The sequence below is a fragment of the Thamnophis sirtalis genome, unplaced genomic scaffold (assembly GCF_051295495.1).
Source record: "Thamnophis sirtalis isolate CommonGarterSnake01/CBP01778 unplaced genomic scaffold, rThaSir2_p1.2 scaffold_6, whole genome shotgun sequence".
Taxonomy (NCBI): Eukaryota; Metazoa; Chordata; class Lepidosauria; order Squamata; family Natricidae; genus Thamnophis; species Thamnophis sirtalis.
The window spans coordinates 89,176,293-89,200,638 of NW_028261386.1; the positions used below are offsets into that span (position 1 = coordinate 89,176,293).

Here is a 24,346-nt window from a genome sequence, read left to right on the forward strand (position 1 = left end):
AAAACAAAGACAACAATCAGAAAAACAAAACGAAACACAGGTATCTATTATGAAAAAATAAGAAGTATATCAACTGGTTACAACATGTTTTGGTGCTTCTCTTCGGTTGACTCCTATTAATTCAAGTATCTTAACTCAAATATTTGCCATATCAAGATCATTATACCTCCGGTTTTAATTATTATAATTATTTAAACATCCTTCATCCTTAGTTATGCTAAGGAATTAGTCCATGACACATGCTGGCAGTTCATTTACTTATTTGTAAAATCCTCTATTATCATCAAATCCTCATGTTCTATTTTAACTAAACATCCATAATATTCAGTTATATCATATATCCTAACATTTTCCCAATATTGATTAACATTTAATTATATGGATTTTATTTAATTTTTTAATAGTGCTAATTATTATAGTTAATACTCTTTATGTATACCCTAAAGGTGTTTTCTCATATCCAATTGTTAGTTATCATATCGACTCCACATTATATACATTACTATTAATATCAATTATTATTCAACTATATCTGTTACACAAAAAAGCAATTAGATTTAGCTAATTTTCAGTTATATTCATCAATCTATCAACCAATTCCAAATTATATATATTGCTATCTATATCAATCATTGTTCAGCTATATCTATTACAAATTGAAGTAATCCGATCTAGATATTTTAGCTAAACATCCATAATATTCAATTATATCATATAACATTTTCCCAATATTAATTAACTTTTGATTGTATGGATTCTATTTAGTTTTTTTAATAGTGCTAATTATTATAGTTAATACTCTTTATGTGTAATCTAAAAGTATTTTCTCATATCCAATTGTTAATTATCATGTCAACTCCACATTATATACATTGCTATCAATATCAATTATTATTCAACAATATTTGTTACACAGAAAAGCAATTAGATTTAACTAGTTTTCAATTGTATTCAACAATCTATCAGCCAATTCCAGATTATATATATTGCTATCCATATCAGTCATTATTCAGCTATATCTATTACATATTAAAGTAATCCGATCTAGCTAATTTTAAATTTTTTTGTCAGCCTGTGTCCCTCCAGCCACAAGGTTTCCTCCGTCCAGTAGCCATTCGTTGAATAGATTTACCAAATGTTTCCATAAGCAAGTCCAAACAAAAATATTTCGGCACCTTTGGATTCTGAATGTCAGTGATGAAGTAATAAAGTTGTTCTTGGTTTATAAATCTTCCCAATTTAACTTTAATTCTCAAGGGTGGATTCTTCATTCCTTCTGCACACTGTCTCTTTAAGTGAGACGTCTTTATGGCTTCCCCCTTCTTCTCTTCCTCTGAGATAGACCAGACACCATTTCTCACATTTTCCGTTTGTGTTTCAGGGACATTTAAGCATTCAACGTTCTCAGTTTTAGCTTCATATTTTAGAATAAATTGATCCAGTTTTCGTTCCAGTCTTTGATAAGAATGAAAAAGTTCTCTACACGCAGAGAAAAGAGTCTGAAATGAAGTCTTGGGGGTATCTTGGGACGCCATGATGTGTCGTAGTTAAAATAAAAATTCTCTTTTTTTCCCCAGAGGCTTCGAAGCACTCTTTTTTTTTTATATAATCTCTTACCGGCTGTCAATCTTATCTGATTGTAAACAGAGCTGGATAATAAAGTAATAAAAATGTCGAATCGTGACGGGCTAGTTAGAAGGAATTAAGTTTTACGATCCACTTAAGGAGATTCAGAGGGGGGAGGATATCGCGGAGTTTCTTGAAGCATTTAAGAGGTAAAGTAACCACCAGTCATAAAACCATTAGAAAAGCTAATTCGCCGCTGATCTTCTTATTGTTTGGTTTCCAATTAGCTTAATTTTTAACAGGAACAATCTCTCTTGGATAATAAAATCAGCTTACCAGATGATATCACTTCTTCCATTCTTAGGGGCACCTGCAGTTTCAGTTAGCACTTACAGCTAATCCAAAAGGAATTGGCACGGGGAGTTAATACCCTCCCCCAGAGATTTGCGATTACCTCTGGGGTCCTGGGTCCCTCCCCACCTCCACTGTCGTCTTCGGGACAGCTGGGGTTCAAAGAACCCGTCCAAAAAGTCCTTTGGTATAGAGGAATTTCAGGAGTAGCCTAAAACTCCATCTTCTCACTGCTAAGCCCCGCCTTCTTCCCCATGAACCGGGGTCTTGAGGCCGTTAAGAACTGGATGAGAGCTAACAAACTGGTACTCAACCCAGACAAGACCGAGTGGCTGTTGTGTTTTCCTCCCAATAATTTGGCCAATGTTCCATCACTCAGGCTGGGGGGTCAAATTTTACACCCCTCAGACAGGGTTCGCAACTTGGGAGTCCTCCTGGACCCACAGCTGACTTTTGACCACCATTTGTCAGCTGTGACCAGGGGGGCATTTGCCCAGGTTCGCCTGGTGCACCAGTTGCCGCCCTACCTGAATCGGGAGGCCCTCACAACAGTCACTCGAGCCCTTGTGATCTCTAGGCTGGAATACTGCAATGTGCTCTACATGGGGCTGCCCTTGAAGAGCATCCGGCGACTTCAGCTAGTCCAGAATGCGGCCGCGCGAGTGATTGTGGGCGCACCGCGGTTCGCCCAGATAACACCTATCCTCCGCGAGCTGCGCTGGCTACCTGTTGATCTCCGGGTGCGCTTCAAGGTGCTACTTACCATCCATAAAGCCCTCCATGGTAGTGGATCTGAGTACTTGAGAGACCGCCTTCTGCTGACTACCTCCCTTCGACCCATCAGATCGCACAGATTAGGCCTCCTCCGAATTCCACCCGCCAGTCAGTGCCGACTGGCGACTACGCGGAGGAGAGCCTTCTCAGTAGCAGCTCCGACCCTTTGGAACGATCTCCCTGTGGAGATTCGTACCCTCACCACCGTCCAGACCTTCCGCATAGCCCTTAAGACCTGGCTATCCCGTCAGGCCTGGGGATAAGATCCTAATCCGCCCCACCCGAATGTTGAATGAATGTTGTGTTTTACTGTTTTATTTTATTTTATTCACATATTTTATATTTTGTCTTGCACTCCTTCCCACGAATTGTAAGCCGCCCTGAGTCCCCTCAGGGAAAAGGGCGGCCTATAAATGACAAATAAACTAAACTAAAAAAAAAAAAACTAAACTAAACTAAACTAAAACTAAACTATTAATTCTGCTGTAGTGAAAAATTTGTGGCTTAGAATTACATGTAGTTGGTGCATTAGCCTTTTTTCACTGATATCACAGTCTGTGTGGTTCACCTTCCAAATCTGATACATTCATTTTTGAAATCCACGTTTTGCTGGCTCAGACTGATAGTAAGCTTTCATAATAGATATTTTTTCTTCACTAGTCCAGTTTTTTCGCTTTTTCACTTTTTCCTTCAGTAGCTTGTCAGCTCCATGCCCTGGTTGCATAGCAGAGGGAGCTGAACCCTGTAGCTCATTTTGCGCAGAATGCCCAGGAACCATAGCATCCAACGGAACCCTTGTTAATTCGGGCGACGGTTCAGCCGGCATAAATTTCATTTTTTTCGTATTCACCATATTTGAATGGGTTGTGGAGCAAATGTTGTCTGGCCCTTCACCTAAGAACATTCTGATATGGTTGTACCTGTTCAGCATATCTTTTAGGATCATTAGAGTGTGCAAGCTATTATTATTATTATTATTATTATTATTATTATTATTATTATTATTATTATTATTATTATTATTATACAATTGTATCACAGCGGGCAGTTGTTTCGCCAGATTTGGCATTGGTTACTAGTCGGGCCCCACCCAGGGGCCTAGGACGTTGTAACGTATTTTCGTAATATGCGTGCAGATCCAAGCAGTGCGGCTTTTTGCATTTGACTGATGGTGATTTTGTCAATTTTTAACTGTTTTAAATGTAATTCCAGTGCTTTTGGAATAGCACCCAGTGTGCCAATTACCACTGGAATTACCACTGCTGGTTTGTGCCATAGTAGTAGTAGTAGTAGTAGTTGTTGTTGTTGTTGTTGTTATTATTATTATTATTGTACAATTGTATCACAGCGGCCAGTTGTTTCGCTGGATTTGGCATTGGTTACTAGTCGGGCCCCACCCAGGGGCCTAGGACGTCGTAACGTATTTTCGTAATATACGTGCAGATCCAAGCAGTGCAGCTTTTTGCATTTGACTGATGGTGATTTTGTCAATTTTTAACTGTTTTAAATGTAATTCCAGTGCTTTTGGAATAGCACCCAGTGTGCCAATTACCACTGGAATTACCACTGCTGGTTTGTGCCATAGTCGTTGAATTTCGATTTTTAAGTCCTGGTATCTTGCGATTTTTTCATGTTCCTTCTCGGCGACCCTGCTATCACCTGGTATTGCGATGTCTATGATTGTGACCTTATTTTTCTCAACCAGTGTGATGTCTGGTGTATTATGCGCCAGTATTTTGTCGGTTTGTATACGGAAATCCCACAAGATCTTGACCATCTGATTTTCTGTGACTTTTTCAGGCTGATGTTCCCACCAGTTTGTTGCTGTTTTAATATTATAATTTTTGCACAAATTCCAATGGATCATTTGTGCTACTGAATTGTGCCGCAATTTATAATCAGTCTGCGCGATTTTTTTACAGCAGCTGAGTATGTGATCAACAGTTTCGTCAGCTTCTTTGCAAAGTCTGCATTTGGCATCATCAGAGGATTTTTCGATTTTGGCCTTAATGGCATTTGCGCGGATAGCTTGTTCTTGCGCAGCCAGGATTAGTGACTCTGTTTCTTTCTTTAATGTACCTGTTTTTAACCATAACCAAGTTTGTTCCCTGTCCACTTTATCTTTTATTTTTTCCAGAAATTGACCATGCAGTGCTTTGTTCTGCCAACTCTCCATTCTTGATTTTATCACATCTTTTCTGTATTCTTGTTTTGTCTGTTGGGCCTTCAGTAGATTTTTGTTCTTTACTTCGATTAATAGATGTTCTTGACTTTCTTTTAAATAATCAGCCAGTGCATGTTTTTCTTCTTCAACTGTTTGCTTCACTTGTAATAATCCTCTGCCACCTGATTTTCAGGGCAGATATAGTCTATCAGTATCATCACGTGGATGTAAACTGTAGTGCATTGTCATTAGTTTCCTGGTTTTTCGGTCCAAAAGGTCCAAATCAGCTTGTGTCCAGTTAACTATGCCAGCTGTGTATCTTATAACTGGTATTGCCCAGGTATTTATGGCCTTGATTGTATTTCCACCATTCAATTTAGATTTCAAAATTTTCCTAACTCTGTTGGTGTACTCTCGTCTGACAATAGTTTTTACTTCTCCATGCTTGATGTTATCCAACTGCAGAATGCCTAAGTATTTGTAGGCTTCATTTTCTTTGCATTTAATTAGTTGGCCATTGGGCATTTCAATTCCCTCAGATGCAGTGATTTTGCCCCTTTTTATGGATACAGTGGCACATTTTTCCATGCCAAACTGCATTGAAATATCGGTGCTGAATACTCGGACTGTATTTGTCAATGATTGGATTTCTATTTCTGACTTTCCGTAGAGTTTCAAATCATCCATATATAGTAAATGCGAAATTTTTTCAGCTTTTTTGGCTGTTTGGTAGCCTAATTTCATTTTTTTTAAGATTACTGATAGTGGGATCATTGCGATGATGAAGAAAAGAGGTGAAAGTGAATCTGGATACTTGAGAGACCGCCTTCTGCCAATTACCTCCCTGCGACCAATAAGATCACATAGATTAGGCCTCCTCCGTATTCCATCGGCCAGCCAATGCCGGCTGGCAACTACAAGGAGGAGGGCCTTCTCAGTAGTAGCCCCGACCCTTTGGAACGAGCTCCCCGTGGAGATTCGTACCCTCTCCACCGTCCAGGCCTTCTGCACAGCCCTTAAGAACTGGCTAGCCCGTCAGGCCTGGGGACAAGGATAGCCACCCCTCCCGAATGATGAATGTATGTTGCTTACTATTTTATTATATGTCTCTATGTCAATGTCTGTATTCCCCCTCCCTGATTTTATGTGAGCCGCCCTGAGTCCCCTCAGGGAAAAGGGCGGCCTACAAATATTAATAAAATAAAATCAAATTAAAATCAAATCAAATCACCCTGGAAAATTCCTCGCTTGATATTAACCATTCCGTAGCTCTCATTCCCTACTGCCAACTCAGTTCTCCATTGTTTCATTGCCTTTTCAGTAAAGGATGTAATATTTTTGCTAATGCCAGTTGTTTCTAAGCATTTTATGATCCAACTATGTGGCAGTGAGTCAAATGCCTTTTTGTAATCAATCCAGACCATATTCAAGTTCGTTTTTCTGTTCTTACAATTTTCTAATATCATTTTATCAATTAGAAGCTGATCTTTTGTGCCCCTGCTCCTTCTTTTGTTGCCTTTTTGCTCTACTGGCAAGATGTTGTTTGTTTCCAAATAATCCATCATGTTATCTGCAATAATGCCTGTGAGTAATTTGAAGGTTGTTGGCAAGCATGTTATTGGTCTGTAGTTTTCAGGTGTTGTTCCTTTAGTTGCATCTTTCTGAATCAAGTATGTTTTTCCAGTTGTCAACCATTCATCAATTTGGCCCTTTTGTAAAATTTCATTCAGTTGCCTGGCCAATATTGCATGTAAACTGGTCAGATATTTGAGCCAGAAACCATGTAATTGGTCCTTTCCAGGTGATGTCCAATTCTTTACCTTTTTAACTCGATTTTTGACCATCTCAGTTGTTATTTCTAATACTTGCATTTGTTTGTTGCCAATGCTTTTCTCAAAGTCATGTATCCACTTTGCTTCCTTGTTGTAGTCCTTTGCATTTTCCCACAATTCTTTCCAGAATTCAACTGTGGCCTGTTTTTCTGGTTTTTCACTTTTGGTGTCACCATTTACATTAAGACTTTGATAAAAACGCCGTTGGTCTGATCGAAATTGCTGATTTTGTTTATATTGGATGATTCGTGCCTCATATCTTTCAATTTTTCTAGCTGTTGCTGTTATCTGCTGTTTTACAATCTCTACAGCTTCATTGATGTTTCTTGTATCCAATCTATATCTCCTGATTAGCCGATCTATGATTTTGTTGTTTTTAAGCCGTTGCTCATGCATGTTCTTTAAGTTACTAGCATCTGCCCTTAATTTTTTTATTTTTTGTTCTAAACGGATTTTCCACTTTGGCTTTGATGCTTTTTCTGTTGTATGACTAGGTACTTTAATTTTAATGCCTAGTTTATTAGTGACTATTACAGCTGCGCTGTACATTAACTGGTTTGTTTCCAAGATGGATCCTGGTTCAATTGTTGAAAACACTGCATTAACCATTTTCATGATAGGGGCCAAAATTTTCTTCGGCACAGTTTTTAGTGATGGTAAACGTTGCCTTTCCTCATTAAGCAGAAAATGCTCCATGATCTTATCCTTCAATTCTTTTTGTTTTTGAGTTAGTTCATCAGTGGGTTCAGTGATAACTGGTTCTAGTGGTGGTGATGTTATTTCCTCCCCAAGAGCTTCTTCTGGGAGTTCTACTATAATGTCTTTAGTTGTGTCTTGAATATCAGTTATTTCCGCTTGTGATATTGTTTTTTGGGTTTTGCAATTTGCCTGAATTTCCTCATGTTCAACTTCACTAAACACTTTATTCCGTATAATAAATCGCCTTTGATCTGCTAGTCGTTGTTCACTAACATTTGAATCTGGATATTGTTGTTTCCATAATTCATACATTCGCTTTAAATATCCTCTTTTTTCTGGCTCTGAGTTGTAGTAACAGGCCATTATGGCACGGTTTTCATCTGCACTATATTTTTGTCATTTTGTTGGCTGGTCCACTTGTAGCCCACTTGTCGACGGATGTCCAGGGACCCCAACATCCGCCGCGGCCCTTGTTAACCCGCGCGACGACCGATGCGGTATGGAATTCTTATTTGTTTTTTTCACCATATTGTATGGGTTGGCGGGGGTTTTTTTACGGGACCAGATGCCAACCTGATCCCAACCTTCCTCCTTTCTCATCCGGGCTTGGGACCGGCAATGGCGGAGTTGTTGTTGTTGTTGTTATTATTATTATTATTATTATTATTATTATTATTATTATTATACAATTGTATCACAGCGGCCAGTTGTTTCGCCGGATTTGGCATTGGTTACTAGTCGGGCCCCACCCAGGGGCCTAGGACGTCGTAATGTATTTTCGTAATATGCGTGCAGATCCATGCAGTGCGGCTTTTTGCATTTGACTGATGGTGATTTTGTCAATTTTTAACTGTTTTAAATGTAATTCCAGTGCTTTTGGAATAGCACCCAGTGTGCCAATTACCACTGGAATTATCACTGCTGGTTTGTGCCATAGTCGTTGAATTTCGATTTTTAAGTCCTGGTATCTTGCGATTTTTTCATGTTCCTTCTCGGCGACCCTGCTATCACCTGGTATTGCGATGTCTATGATTGTGACCTTATTTTTCTCAACCAGTGTGATGTCTGGTGTATTATGTGCCAGTATTTTATCAGTTTGTATACGGAAATCCCACAAGATCTTGACCATCTGATTTTCGGTGACTTTTTCAGGCTGATGTTCCCATCAGTTTGTTGCTGTTTTAATATTATAATTTTTGCACAAATTCCAATGGATCATTTGTGCTACTGAATTGTGCCGCAATTTATAATCAGTCTGCGTGATTTTTTTACAGCAGCTGAGTATGTTGTTGTTGTTGTTGTTGTTGTTGTTGTTGTTGTTGTTATTATTATTATTATTATTATTATTATTATTATTATATTTTACCTTGAAGCAAGTTAATCTCTCTGGAATCGCCATCACTAATTATCCCAATACTCTTTGCTATTTGGCCATCCAAGGCCCTTTCTACTGAATGAATAAGGCTTTCCAGTGTGGTCCCAGTATGTTCATACACTACCAGAACCACGCCAAGCTTTACACTGTCCACAACCATCTGAAATAAAATCGGAAGAAAACAACAAGTAAGAACATAGTTTTCAAATTAAAAACAAATGTGTTTAGTACAGTGGATGAAATTTAACAGTCTAAAGACGTTCTTGCATTGTAATACATTTGTACTTGTTATTGGATATGATTTATTTGTATGAAAACAAAAGGAAAACGTTAACATGATAGTCATAAAATGAATTATTCATAGAAAAGCAGGGTTGAAAATATAATTGAAATCCTCAAATGCAACCTGCTGAGATTGGTTCCATTATTAAAGTACTCTTATTCTCATTTTCCTTTTCTATATTCTGCCTTCCTATATATTAATTTATCCATTATTCTGAGCCATATACTCTGCATAGGTGTATTTTTATTTATTGGTTGGTTGGTTGGTTGGTTGGTTGGTTGGTTGGTTGATTTTGATGGCAGTTCTAGGTCACACTATGCCCAGTAGATTAGTTAAAACAACCAATACAATAGGACTGCTACAAAAGTCGTCAAAATACTCATCGTGGTATCCCTATTCAGTTGGGACTTGATGGAATAAGACTGCTTTCACTTGCTCACAAAGAGGTGGGAGTCACATGTAGCAAAATGGAGATATATGTTTATATAATCAGTTACTGCTGAGAGGTTGAGCCACCATGTCCAACCTTTACTTCTCAAAGGGATGAAGATTTCTACGTAGACTCTCCCATGATCAAATTGGGTGGGCAGATTTCACTCCATCAAGCTATAACAGGTTGGTATGCCATGTAGGACTTTATATAAATAACAACCAACACTAGCAGTTGAAACACTAGTCTACTGATAACCATGACAATGACTTCAAAAGTGGTGTTTTTCTGTACAGGACTGACTTGCCAACATTCCAGTTGCTGATGTTGTACCACCACTAAGTCAGTTTAACAATTTTCTAGTTGCCAAACCAGAAAGAAAACAAGACTATTGTCCAGAAAATACTCTATGCTTGCTTATGTCTCCTTTTCAAAGCTTCTTGCACTTCTGATGCTTAGGTAAGGTACCAAAAGAATTCACAGTATGATTTTACACACACACACATACACACACACACACACACACAGAGCATATATTCCTGTTCATGCTAAGCCACAGTTGCAGTTAGCCAACAAAAAATATATATTGTAAACTGTGATTTACTCTCCTAAACTGTTTTTTTAATTCAGTATTGTAATAAAATAAACCACATATAAATGTAGAAGAATGGAAACAAACCTCTACCATTATATGTATATGCACAGTTTAAACAACATAATGCTATTTCCTGTTTTATATGGCATCTTTCAAAGTTTATTAGTTCGACACTAGTTAGCAATAAAACTTAGATTTATATATCACTTCACAGTGCTTTCCAGCCCTCTCTAAGTGACTTACAGAGTCAGCATATTGCCCCCAACAACCTGGGTCCTCATTTTCCCTCAGAAGAAGGGAAGGTTGAGTCAACCTTGAGCCAGTGTGACTTGAACTACCAAACTGCTGGTAGCTGGCAGTCAGCAGAATTAGCTGCAGTACTGCATTCTAACCACTGTGCCCCCACGGATATTATAGATGCCTTTCTCCAATAATTGCATATGCATTAGAATGCCCACCACAAAAATGAGTCAGAAGGCTCTGTTAATCAGCCAACAGAGTTTAACATACTTATTCAGCTTGGAAAACTAGCATTTAAAATCTTCAGTGCAATACAAATATAGGGTGGGAAAGGCTACAGAGAACTAGCTAACTTTCTTTCTGTTTTTCACTCCTCCCCAATTGAAGCTCATACAGTATATTAAAAGTTATTAGATATGAAATCTATTTTCATTTTGTTTGCGTCCTTACGTTTTGTCCTATTTGACCTAGCAGATTTTCTGTTGTTTGATTGCTTTGATATATTTGGTTCATCGCTCCTCCTTATATGTACAAAAGGAAAAAAGACATCTCATTCAGTCCCATGGAGGAAAGCAGGAAAGACAGATTTCATAAAGTTTTACCTCATATGCAGGAAGGTGGGAGGATATTAAGACCAGGTGTGGATGGAGTGAATGCATCCCATTGGGGTACCCTTGGGAAACAGGCTGACAAAATCTATGAGACAAGTTGGGGCAAGAACTGCTACCAGTAATATTCCTTCTGTACAAATAAAAAGTTACATATGAAGTTGCATATGAAGTTTTATAATTATGATGATCAAATGTCACACAAATAAAGTTCCACTTAGAAGTTTCCTTTCCTCTCCACCCCAATCCAGTGGAGTGGCTTAGGAGGGAGAATATTTTGATGTGTTTTAATTAGATAGAAAAATATTAATTGGGCATACTATGCGTATAGTAAAGGCTATGGTTTTCCCACTTGCAATGTATGGCTGTGAAAGTTGAACCATAAGAAAGGCTGAGTGGCAAAGAATTGAGGCCTTTGGACTATGGCACTGGAGAAGACTCCTGCGAGTCCCTTGGACTGCAAGACAATCAAACCAGTCAGTCCTAGAGGAGATTAACGCTGCTCTTTAGAAGGCCAGATCCTGAAGAGGAAACTCAAATACTTTGGCCACCAAATGCTGGGAAAGATTGAGGGCAAAAGAAGAAGAAGGATGACAGCTTAAATGGATTCCAGAGGATGGTAGAGGACAGGAAGGCCTGGAGGAACATTGTTCATGGGGTCACGATGGGTCGGACATGACTTCACAACCAACAACAACAACAACGACTGTGAACCACCCAGGATTTTGAAAATGGGCCAGAATATAAGTCTTTTAAATAAAATAAACAAGGTGAGGGTTGTAAACTATAGATTGATATGGGGCAGTGCTCCAACGGGTTGTTAGAAAAGGTCACATCAGTTCCTCCAACCAGTAGCATCAAGTGGAAGAGGACAGAAGCTAAGCCTGAAGCTTCCATGGTGCTCCCCCTTTTCTCTTGCAACTTCTGTGGTGAGCACAATCAACTGTGGCAAACCTCTACGAACTCTAGCTTTATGGACTTAGTAACTCAATGGCAGAGGACATCAATCCATGGTACAGCCAGACAGAGATAGAAAAATACCCGCCCAAAACTCTAGAGATCCATTTGCCAGTCAGTATGGATAATATTACATCAGATGAACCAATCACTGGGCCTCATTCATTCTGGGAAAGGTTCTGCATGCAGCAGCAGCAGCAGCAGCAGCAGCAGCAGCAACAACAACAACAACAACAACAACAATAGTAGCAGTTCTCCACACAACAGAACAAGAGCCCTAGGCTTGTAAAGCAGGGTCGGACAGACAGACAACACACATCTTCTCTTGTCCTAAAATTGCAACTAGATATGGGTCTCCCTGCAATTTCTGCTTAAAAAAACAGAAATGTGGTAAGTCCAAACTTCATTTGTTTGAGGTGGGCAGAAATAAAAATGGAATAGATAAGTAAACAATAAATCACCTTTGATCAATCTTATTTCACACTTAACTTTTTAAAATGGTCAAGTCATCATGCTGGCTGAATGATCTCATTATTTTTCTGGCCACATTATGGCTCTGCTCCTTCCTGAATTTCTCATGCTTTAGGTGGGAAGTTAGCAGCAAGTCTGCCAGCTTAGATTTCAAAGCCACTCCCCTAATATTTCAGAGGCTGCCTTTTTTAAAAAAAATTATAAGACAAACAAGTTGTGCACTCAGCTTCCAAAGGTCATCATGGGGCTACATCCAGATTGAAGTCTCCCTCTAATATTACACTGGCAGATTTCCTCTCCTGAAACAGGATTTCCCCTGATGGTGTCTCCCCCACCCCCCATCCTTTCAAAATTGTGTGAAAGCAATGTATTTGTTCAGGAAGCTTCAGATCTGAGGAAAATGCAATTGCTGCAAAGCCAACAAGCCTTTCTGTTCCACTAGCAGGCAGAAAGAGACTAGACACTACACAGTGCACTGTTATCAGTCCTTCCTTGCTGAATCTCAAAAACAGCCAGGGCTCAGAAAGGAATACCACGCTATTTCCTGCCACAGTAAAGTTTCTCTTGGTCACCAACTGGAAACAGAAATTCTAAGGAAAATGTTTTAAATCAACCTATATACTAATTTTCTCAACCTTGGCAATTTAAGATGTGTGAACTGCAGCTCACAGAATTCCCCCGCCAGCCATGCTGCATATAAATCTCCATAGCAGCACCCACGGACAAAAGCTACCCCAGAGATAGGTATTTCTTGGCTATTTATGGCAGAATTAGATTAGCTGTGGCACAGTGAAGGGAGGTTCTACCATGTCCCCATTATAAGGAAATTAATCAATTAGTACCCAATGCAAGCAATTTTCTCTCTCAGACTGGACATTGTATACTGTACATAATTTGCAAAACAAAAATTGAATGCCGCCAGAGGAAGGAAAGACAAGAAACAGAGGGAAGGGGAGAGGACAAACAGAGGAAACATGTTTTCTCTCATTTCCTTCAGGGAGGACACAGCTATAGACAGACAGATATCTTCAAAGTTTACAGCTTTTAAGGAATACAGCAGGCAAGCAGATGCTGGGAAACACTGCTACAGCCCATATATAGCTCTATTGTCAAACCCCCATGTTGCAAGGAAATTCTGCTTCTGCCCCAAGATAGGGGGAATTTTTCTTAATTCATATGGTGAACAGGATAGGACAAGATTCCCTTCTCGCTCTAGCTCTCAACCCTTATAGAAACTTTTGTTGACTGTCTTCATTCCATATGCAGAAGAGACCTTAATTTGAAAAGGCATTTACCTTTCTGGTAGAGATTTCCCAGGCGATAATATGAACGGCTTCTCAGCTTCTAGTCTGAACCCTGATGCAGATTTATTCTGTTGATAAATGTGTTTGAAAAATAAATTATTTGTGGAAAGAACGTTTTCAATAAAAGCATTTAGAGAGAGGGGGGGGGGAGAGAGAGAGAGAGATGACACGGCATGTCTAAGAGGAACCACAACTCTAACGATGATAGGTGTATACTCTGGAACATGAATGTCAAACTCACAGGGTCACATTGCTGTCACGTGATATATTGCAATTTTTTTTTCCTTCATGGAGCTGGGGTGGGTGTGGCCTACCTGTGACGCATCCAGCCTGCAGGCCACCAGTTTGACACCCCTGCTCTAGAACAGTGCCTCCAAAACTTGCCCATTTTGGGCAAGTGTGTGGACTTCAGTTCCCATTATTGCACAGCGTGCAGGGCCATTGATAAGAATTCTGATAGTTGATGTCCATCCCCTGAAAATGGCTAAGCTTGGGAAACACTACTGTAGTAAAGGCAAGACATCTAAGTGTTAAATTCCTACAGGAGGTATAGACTACCTGCTGAAGGGTGAGGAGTAAAGATGACACCATTTCTAGAGGCAGAGTAGGAAAAAAGGCATAGCCTCCCAACTCAGGTCTTCGAGGAAGGTTTCTCCTTTGTATATTATTTCCCTTTCATTTTTTCAGCAGATAAAGAAAAGGAACAACTAGCACCTAGAATCTATTTCTTGCATAAGAAAAGAAAAGAAGTTGCTGCACAGTTTGTCCCTTGGCCTAGACCCATGATGGCAAACCTATGGCACACGTGCAAGAGGTGGCACGTAGAGCTCTCTCTGCTGACACGCACGCTGTCACCCCAGCTCAGCTCTCTGTAGTGTTTCTTTCGTGAGCTTCTGTTTCCCTGCAAACAACAAAGCAGAAGCTCACAAAAGAAAAAGATGTTAGCTGTTGCTGCGCTGCCGGTTTTGGGATACCCCGTCTCCTGTCAGCCAGCTGATCTTCGGGTCTCTGCTGCGCATGCACGCCTGTCTGTGCATGCACGTGCACATTTTGTGCATGTCTGAGCATGTTCACACACACCTTTCTGTTTGGGCATGCACGCATGCAGTTTGGGCACTCGGTGTCTAAAAGGTTTGCCGTCACTGGCCTAGGCCTTCACAGTCAAGATATGTTCTGTGATTTGGAGGCATTAACAACTCTTAATCCCAAAGGCTGTTATAAGGATACAATTGGTAGGAGGAGAGATAATACATTGTCATTATCTTATTGACATTCCATTTTACATTTAAATTGCAATGGATCTTCCTGCATTTTCTTCTTAATGAATTGTTCTCTGAGAATGTACAGGTCGGGAGCATGTTAATTTGCTCAGAACAAAAGAAAAGGGCAATATTTTTGATTAATACCAATCCCCAGACCATTGACATTTAATTCCTCTGTTGTTGGCTAAACATTTTAGTCTTCTGCTACAAAGATTCAGACTGAATCTTGAGCGGCTTCAGAAAAATCAATTTGCTGCTGTTTAACCAACTAGATCTGCCAGAAGACCAAAATGAAAAGTATCACACCACATCTTGAGAACTTAAGCAGTGCCTGCTAAAATTCAGTAAGGACTGTCAAAATACAGAAAATGCTGCATCCTGAATACAAAATTTCTCTAACAAGGAAAAAAGACACTAAAGACACTAGCTGTATTTGATACAAACAAAGATAGTGTCAGCTGCAGTCATTAGGGAGTACCAGACAAGATGCCACTACCCTACACCATCTTTGCTAGTTCTTAAGATTATTTGTGTAGGTCAGTGTTTTTCAACATTGGGATGGGAATGCTGAGAGTTGAAGTCTACTCATTTTAAAATTGCCAAGGTTGAGCAACACTCATCTACATAGCCATTTAAAGGAGGTAGTTGAAGAGAATGGTTTTCCTACCATCGTTATTCAGTCAGGAGACTGATGGAAACACAGGCACAACAATGAGATTAACAATACCAGAGATTGGCAATAGGGACCCCAGTGCCAACGTTGCTTGTTTAGCACATCCTCAGGCCCTAAAGTTCACTTACTCAGATGCCTACACTGCTCTCCTTAACACATGCTTAAGCTCTAAGCCAGTGATGGTGAATCTTTTTGGCACTGATTGCCGAAAAGGGAGCAAGCACATGTGCACTTTGCACGCTTGTCGGAGCCGCAACCTGGAAGAGGCGCAGCCAAGGGGGCATGTGCGTGCCAAAAAATGAACTTCCAGTTTCCAGTGTGGGCATGCGCACCACCCGGCTAGTTTTCCGGCTACTGGCATGCATGCATATGCAACGATCAGCTGGCCAGCGTGAATGCTCACACCAGAAAAGGGAAGACCAGCTCTTTCAGTTTCCAGCACTACCGCAAATATGAAGACCAGCTGATTATCATGCGCATGCGTGCCAGAAAGCCAGAAGAGAAACGGGAAACACCAGGCAACATGACTCCACGTGCCACTTCAGGCACTCATGCCATAGGTTTACCATCATCGCTCTAAGCACTGTTACTCAAAATTATTTTGGGGATGGAGACAAGTCTTAAGTGAAGCTCTATATGCACAGACATAACAATTTAAACATTTGGGGAGGGGAAAATAATACCTTCATTAATAATTTGGCTGATAATTTAGCCTTGTCATAGACAGATTGGGATAAATCTGGTGGAAATCCAGACTTGTAAAATCCTGAGCTCCGGGTTCCACTTATCCAAGGTGGACGAGCTTTGAATAATTCCTCTGAAAAATAAATCCCATTCAATTATATTACATGTCAGCTACAAAAGGTGATTATTTATGCTCCCTTTTTCACTGTCAGGTTATACTATTAATTTAAAAATCTATTTTAATTTACAGCCAGTTCTAGATTTTAATAAGCTGTGCAAGATTCCTAATCAGAAGAGAATTTATATATAAATCAAAAGGCAATCCATAACTAGCCTCACATTTGGATCTTCAAACACATGCAACAAACAAAAAATGTAAACTCTTCTACTAAAAGGGGCAAAGCATTCACCACAGGTGTCATAATAGAAGATTGACATGAGTTGTTCAATTTTGTCCCCCTATTCTTTTTATCACAATGACTGTAATGGGAACATGCCATTACAGGAGGTGCAATAAAGGATTTGGTCCACAAAATTTCTGTCTAGGTTAGTTTAAAAGAGAAAGAGAGAGATTACTACCATGTTTTCCAGAAAAAGAAGACCCAACTGGAAAGCCCTAGCACAATTTTTCAGGATGTTCATAATATAAACCCTATTCCCAAAATAATCCCCAGTTAACACTGTCAGCCAGACATATGCATTTAGTACTGTATTACCCCAATAATAAGACATCACCTGAAAATAAGCCTTAATTAATCTTTCGGAGCAAATATTAATATAAGACCTGGTCTTAATTTTTGGAGAAACAAGGTAAGTGTAAATGCTGCAGTTACATTCTTTGAGGGAGATGGATAGTTCAGAAATGTAAAAAATAAAATAAAATAAATTAAGCTAACGGGGGAAACTACTGGTATCTAAAACAAACTGGCACAAGCAGAGAATCAAATTCATAGGAGCAGCAAGGAACAGAGGAGAATGACTCATTCTATAAACTGCATTCCACTTATGCAATCATTTGATATGACGCATAGGAATCATTCATTAGAGTATTTTACATTCAAGCCCCATGGAAAATAATTACATTAATTTAAGAAGGCATACACATACTTCAAAGAGAAGACAATGCCCTAATATTCTAATCACTTTGCTGCATTTGTGAAAATAGGTCAAACTGAGCCAAACTTTTTCCATTTTTCTGTCTAATGCAATTATTTAAAAAGCTATTTATTTCAGATTTTAGTCCTTGGGGCTTGCTAGGCACTCCTATGCATCTCATATATTCTTAAGTACCTAATGATTCCCAGCTATATAGATAAAATATGGGATCCTCCCTTACTAATAACTGAACCAAAACTGACTTTTGCATACTGCCAGTTCTCCTCGAATAAATTTCGTAAGACATTTTGCTTGCCATCTTTCCTCTTGCTCTTCAATTTTTGTTTTGAGGTCACTAGTGGTGCTGTGGTATGCAATTCTCCTAGGAGTTAAATATTCCAGGCTGGTTGCACAGGCAATATAGTATCGCTTCCAAGCGCCATATTCATTCTTTTCAGGAACATATGGAAGAAACCATCCTAACCTAAGGCATTTTGGCATCCACAGACAGTCCTTAAAGAAGTGAAAACATTTACTTTCAAAGAGAAGTTATTACGAAAACTTATCAAATCAAGTAAAGTATGATTTAATTGTTGTTAACATCAGCTAAGTAAGAGATCTATGAGGATGATGTAAACAAATACCAGCTTCTCCCTTTTCCTTGATCTGGAATGTACCGGTACATGCAATCTGTTTTATTTAAAAGAGAATTAAAGGTAATTCCTTGGATTTTAACTTAGGAGCCTCATCATTTGGTTTAATTTTAATTGGACTGGTTGATTTGAATAATTATTATGATCATACCCTAATAATATGTGGAAATAGAAGAGATATAGAAAAACAATAAGTAAAATTGATAAATAGTACAAAAATAAATAGACATAGAAGCAAGGTTATATTTAAATTCCATATGTATGTTAATTGTATTGTTAATTGGTGAATGGATCTGATAGATGCCACCTGAATGTAAAATTAATTATTGCTAATTATTGTATTGATTATTGGGCATGGATATGAAGTTTTAATTAAATCAATTTATTTATTCATGCCTCTAGACAGCAATCTACTTAATTAACAGTTAGCACTATTTTAGTGGTAGATAAGGGTTGGATCAGTCCATTTGTGACTACGTAGAATCCAAGCTGATTCCTTTTTCGACTCTGCCCCCAGATTCTGCCACTCCTTCTCCTACAATTGGTAGTTTCCCATTTTAAATTTGAATAAAGCCAATGAATTTTAATAATTGATAACAGGACTATTTTCCTTCCATATGGAATAAGAAAGATACCTACTTCATCTAAGGGCTCAAGATTGGAAAAGAAATTGCCATAATTAAGAGACAGGTAACACAAATGGGAAACATCACTAGGGAATGTTACAAACATTCATGCCATTTCAAATCAATAACCATAAGAACTTGGTGTTTAATTGGGATGACTACAAAGTGACTCTGTAATCCTCACTCTCAATTTTGAACTTGGTGGGACTTATTCAAAGAACAAAGGAGGGGTGATAACCTATGATTTTTTAATGTTGCTGACATACAGTTCCTAGTATCTCACCATGGGTCACATAATCTGGAATAGTTGGGAGTTGAACTTCACTTAGAGGACCATAGTTCTACAACTCTAGCATGTAGCATTGGCTCACCTGAGAACAAGGCATAGTTTGATACTACCTGTTCAGTTAAAAATTTCCAGTGCCAATTGATTTGGGCTGCAGCACAAAGTTCCCTTGGACTGAGAAAGGAGAATATATAGAGAGATATGAAACGCGGCAGCAGAGTGGTGAAATCAACATGAGTCAGTGGGATATTTTCTACAAGCCATTTTTCAACACACCTATGAAACAAGGAAGGAAAACACAAAATGAAATAAATCATCGGAACTAGGAAAATACTTACATTTATTGCCAGGAGAAGAGGACTGTAAAAGTGAACCATGGCTTGTGTTAAATAGAAAGCAACATCATGTTTGAGGTTCTAAACATTTAATGAGTAAGCCATGATTCTCCCCCTCTGTGCTTTCTCCCCATATATTCAACTTCTCAAGTTCACTTGAGAAGAAAATTAATCAAGGAGAGAAGAAACTTAGAACTAAGGAGAAATTTCCTGGCAATTAATCTAGGTGTGGGCTGCTATGGGTTTGCCCGGGTTTGGGAGAACCTGTAGCTAACATTATGGCCAGTTCAGAGAACCTCCAAATCCCACCCCTGGCAGCCCCTTCCCTCCCGCCATGCCATACCCCTCCCCTCTTACTCCTCCCCTCCCAGGAGACTCCATGTGGCCCATTTTGGATGCGAAGTAAGTGTAGGGCCCGTGTGGAGGCTCTGGGAGGGGAGAAAATAAACCTCCCAGAAGTTCCAGAAGGCTGGAAATGGGCCCGGAGCCTAGGGGAAGCAATTTTCGCCTTCCCAGAGGCTCAAGAAAAGCCTCCGTAGCCTGGGGAAGGCAAAAACACGCCCCCACCATAGTGCAGGCAGCTCACTAGGCCACATCCACCATAGCCACACCCATCCAACAACCAGGCAGAGAACCTGTTGCAGAAATTTTTGAATTAATCAGTGGAACAACTTGCTTCCAGAAGTTGTGAATGCTCCAACACTGGAAGTTTTTAAGAAGATGTTGGATAACCATTTGTCTGAAATGGTATAGGGTTTTCTGCCTAAGCAGGGGGTTAGACTAGAAGACCTCCAAGGTCCCTTCCAACTCTGTTATTCTATGCTATTATTCTATACTTTCATTTTCATGTGACAGCACCTCCTAAGGCAGGCGACATCAATATTTTTGTTAGTGTCTGTGAATTGAGACATGATTATAATCTCCAGTTTCATAGGAAGCTAGTGGACAGGTTCAAATTTAGAAGAGGCCAACCTTAACATTAGATATCATGAGTCCAAGATCTTAGATACCAGAGGCAGATCTCTATCTCATGTACTTTTCCCATTCTGTCCCACCTTCCCCTGATTTCTTGGAAAATAAGGCTGTACATGGGACAAAATGTATTTTACTCCTTAACTCTTTTGCTCCATACTTTATGGAATAAGACTTAGCTTGTCATCAATACAGAAGTAAGGTATTCGTGTCACTGGCTTTCATGTATGTATTTTATAACACATATGGACAGTTGCTAACATATATGGACAACTAGCCCAAAGACCCACCAAAAGTTGTAGCTAAATTACAACTGTTAACTGAACAGGGGAAATTATTTAATGCCAAGGAAATAACCATATTTACAGTGTTAAATTAATTTAAAATAATTTTCTGCCTTAGCACCAATAGGTTTTTTTGAAATCTAGATCCCAAAGGTTGGAAATACGCCTTTTGGTCCATCAAATTTGTACATCCACGTTTTATAAGAATTAGTACTTCTAGATCTCTGTTTGGGAGATCTCAATGAGTTCCAGCTAATTATAGGATTGGGCTCCAGAAAAGGCAAACAATGGTGCAGTAAATAATTTATATTATAGAAGGTGCCCTTGCATAATCTACTTTTTATTTTCACAAAGCATAGTACTAAACTAAAGCAAGTGGCTCACTTACTTCAGCTGTGACTTATTGCACTGGTTCAATATCAAGAAGAGAAATTGCTTGCGTTGTTTGTCTGTCCACAAGTCAAACCAGTGGCTTACAAGTCTGATTCTTTCCTGATAAAGCTAAACAAAGCCACATGATTTTTTAAAATAAAAAATACAGTTCAATAACATACAATATTAGACCATACCACATACAATACTGCTAATTTTTCACTTTAGGGTCACTTTATAATCTAATTATAAGATGGCTGCCCGAGCCGAACGCTCGGGTCTGCGAGGAGCGGAAAACACTCAAATGCTTAGGATGGAGCCTTCGGTTTGCGAAAAAGAGGAGCCCTTGCGAGAGACCGGCCATCAGATGAGCCAGGCAGACGGTCATCTGGAGGGGGGCGCTCCCGGGCGGCCCCTGGATGGTGTTTCCGTGCCTCGGCTGACTGACGGCGGTGGCAGCGCCATTTTGCGCACGGCGGCGGCGTTGGGGCAGCGAGTGCCTGGGGGGTCGCATTTGGGCGGCCCCTGGACAGTGCTCTCATGTCTTTTATATTCCCTGGCTGGCTGGCGGCGGCGGCGGCGGCGCTTGGTCAGTGGGCACCCTTTAGCTGCGCTGGAGAGAGGTTTCTCTTTTAATCTATACTGGGTCTGCTGGACTTGTTGGATTTGGACTTGGGCTGGACATTGTGGAGTGGTGGTCTGCGCTTTGCCCTGCTCCGAGGAGAGGGTGGTGAAGCGCTGTAACTATGTGGGTCGGGAGTGGGAGGCTGGGCCTTGCCATCGCCACAGTTCTTCCAAGCCTTCCCCCCCTTTTTTCTTCTTGCTTTCCTGGGTTGTTGCCGCTGCGGGGCTTGCACGCTGCTCTCCTTCGACTGGCCCTCTTTTGGACAAACAACGAGAAGCGGGGGGGATGAGGCTACGAACTTGCCTCCTATTTCAAACTGGTACTTATGTCCTCCCCCCCTCCCATCTGCAACTACCCCAGCCATTATAGACTATTGGCCTTCTGTTGAGGCCAGTGTCATCTGCTGCTGCTATTGCCTCAGGAGTGCTGCATCAGACAGCACCATTTTCTGGACCATCTCATTCCTAGCGCCATTATTCTGGAGAGGCAGCGCGCCTGGGGTCTAGACTCCCTCCAGTGGCCACCATTGCTGGCCCTGACTGGTGCCTTCTTTACCTTCCTCTCACTGGTTTGTCGTCCTCATCGCCTTTTTAACTGGCACTTACCCACCCTTCCTGCAGCCGCAGCCCCTGGGCTTCTAGACTTACGAACTAATTCCATCTGTTTGACCAGCATTACCTCTTGCCGCCCCAGGGACACCACTTAGCCACTCAGACTTTGCCTTTTTCCACATCTTTGGCAGACCGGACTTTTGTGATTCTGCCACAAACTTTATATGCACTTTGTATTTTTTAACATCTGTGCAATTTTTTTATTTTTCTTTGTATGGGATATGTATGTGGTATATATGTGATGTATGCTTGAGGTTTGTACCCACTTTTATTATTATTGTCATTGTATTGTAGAGCCAAGGTGGCGCAGTGGTTAAATGCAGCACTGCAGGCTACTGCTAGATCAGCAGGTCAGCGGTTCAAATCTCACCGGCTCAGGGTTGACTCAGCCTTCCATCCTTCCGAGGTGGGTAAAATGAGGACCCAGATTGTTGGGGGCAATATGCTGACTCTCTGTAAACCGCTTAGAGAGGCCTGAAAGGCCTATGAAGCGGTATATAAGTCTACTGCTATTGCTATTATTGCTATTGCTATTTTGTAATTTTTAACTAACTTTGTGGGGAATGTATGAGTGAGTGACTGTGTATGTATGAGGGGACTGGGAGAACAGCCGGGTACCTCCTCCACTGAGTGCCATTGCAGAAGTGGTAGGGGGCCCAGGCCTATCTCCCATCCTAGAATGACTGAGATTAATGGCCTGCCGGAGAGAGCGGAGGCTACGGGGGGGGGAACGGGGTCTACGGGTGCGGGAGTGGGCCGGAACATTACGGTCATGATGGGAAGGGGCAGGTACGGCAGGAACTATAGGGCTAGCCATTATCGGGGAAGGAGGGTCCGCTACATCGCAGCGATCCCTCCTTCCGGCCCTGTTAGTTCCACTCCAGGGCCAGATGGCGAGAGTGGTCAGGGCCCTGGTCTCAGGCTGTTGTTGCTAAATGTCAGGTCTGTGGTTCACAAGGCTCCCCTTATCCGGGACCTAGTATTAGACGAGAGGGCAGATCTGGCATGTATTACTGAAACCTGGCTGGGCCCGGAGGGAGGAGTCCTCCTCACTGAAATGTGCCCAGAAGGGTTTCAGGTGCTTCATCAGCCACGACCCCAGAAAAGGGGTGGGGGAGTGGCTATCATCATCCGAGGGTCATTAGTCCCTCGTAGGATCCCTGTTCTGGAGCTTGTCAGGTGTGAGTCCTTGTTGGTGAAGTTGGACCTTGAGGGTCAAGTGGGCCTGTTGCTAACGTACCTTCCTCCCAACAGCGTTGCAACAGCCCTCCCCTTGCTCCTCGAGTCAGTAGCTGAGCTGGCGGTAGAGTTCCCCAGGCTTATAGTCCTGCGGGACTTCAACCTGCCTTCGCTCGGTGGACACTCTGATGGGGCGCAGGAGTTCATGGCTTCCATGACAGCCATGGACTTGACCCAAGTAATCCAGGGTCCGATTCACTCAGCGGGGCACACACTCGACCTCATATTCCTCTCGGAGCAGTGGAGACGTGATCTAGATTTGAGGGGCATTAAGATCTTGCCCTTGTCATGGTCTGATCACTTCCTACTGAGGCTTGACTTTCGGAGACCAATCCCCCACTGTAGGGAGGAGGAACCGATTAGGTGGTTCCACCCCAGGCGCCTGATGGACCCTATGGGATTTCAGACGGTGCTTGGAGAAATACCTGACACTCTTGTCCACAATCCGGTAGAGTCTTTAGTCGCTGCTTGGAATATAGCGGCGGCGGGGGCTCTAAACCGGATTGTGCCTTTACGGTCTCTCCAAGGTAGTGCATCCAGGAGAGCTCCTTGGTTTACTGAGGAACTCCGGGAGATGAAGCGCCAAAAGAGACGGCTAGAGGGCCAGTAACTCCGAGTCAGACAGAGCACTGATGAGAGCCTTTATCGGGACCTATCTCGTGGCAATACGGGCGGTGAAATCTGCGCATTTTGCCACTCTTATTGCATCTGCTGAATCGCGCCCAGCCGCCTTGTTTAGAATAGCCTGCTCCCTCTTGAAAGGGAGGGATGCGGACGACCCTTTACAAGGTAGGGCTGAGGAATTTGTTCAGTTTTTAACGGATAAAGTCGCTCGGATTCGGACAAATCTAGATTCCAATTGCTTGGTACCAGCCGAGGTACCGGGGGAAGGTCTTGAGCGAATTTTATGGAGCGAGTTTCAACTTGTCACTCCTGAGGAAGTGGACGAGGCCATGGGAGCGGTGAGTGCCTCCACCTGT

At 41.1% G+C, this 24,346-nt stretch overlaps 1 protein-coding gene across 7 annotated transcripts in view; it reads right to left on the reverse strand.

Moving 5' to 3' along the window:
* The window catches only part of ECT2L (epithelial cell transforming 2 like), a 106,541-nt gene that overhangs the window by 79,201 nt on the left and 2,994 nt on the right, over nucleotides 1-24,346 (reverse strand). For 5 of the 7 annotated variants that reach the window (XM_087718360.1, XM_087718359.1, XM_087718357.1 and 2 more), the window contains 7 exons: nucleotides 20,908-21,020; nucleotides 19,042-19,204; nucleotides 17,627-17,876; nucleotides 16,268-16,401; nucleotides 13,641-13,717; nucleotides 10,912-11,050; nucleotides 8,753-8,921 (listed from right to left, as the gene is read on the reverse strand). In XM_087718360.1, the coding sequence (XP_087574486.1) occupies nucleotides 8,753-8,921; nucleotides 10,912-11,050; nucleotides 13,641-13,717; nucleotides 16,268-16,401; nucleotides 17,627-17,876; nucleotides 19,042-19,204; nucleotides 20,908-21,020 (1,045 nt within the window). Of the gene's footprint in view, nucleotides 1-8,752; nucleotides 8,922-10,911; nucleotides 11,051-13,640; nucleotides 13,718-16,267; nucleotides 16,402-17,626; nucleotides 17,877-19,013; nucleotides 19,205-20,907; nucleotides 21,021-24,346 lie in introns of those variants that run through there. The other 2 variants (XM_087718361.1, XM_087718364.1) reach the window with 2 other exon arrangements.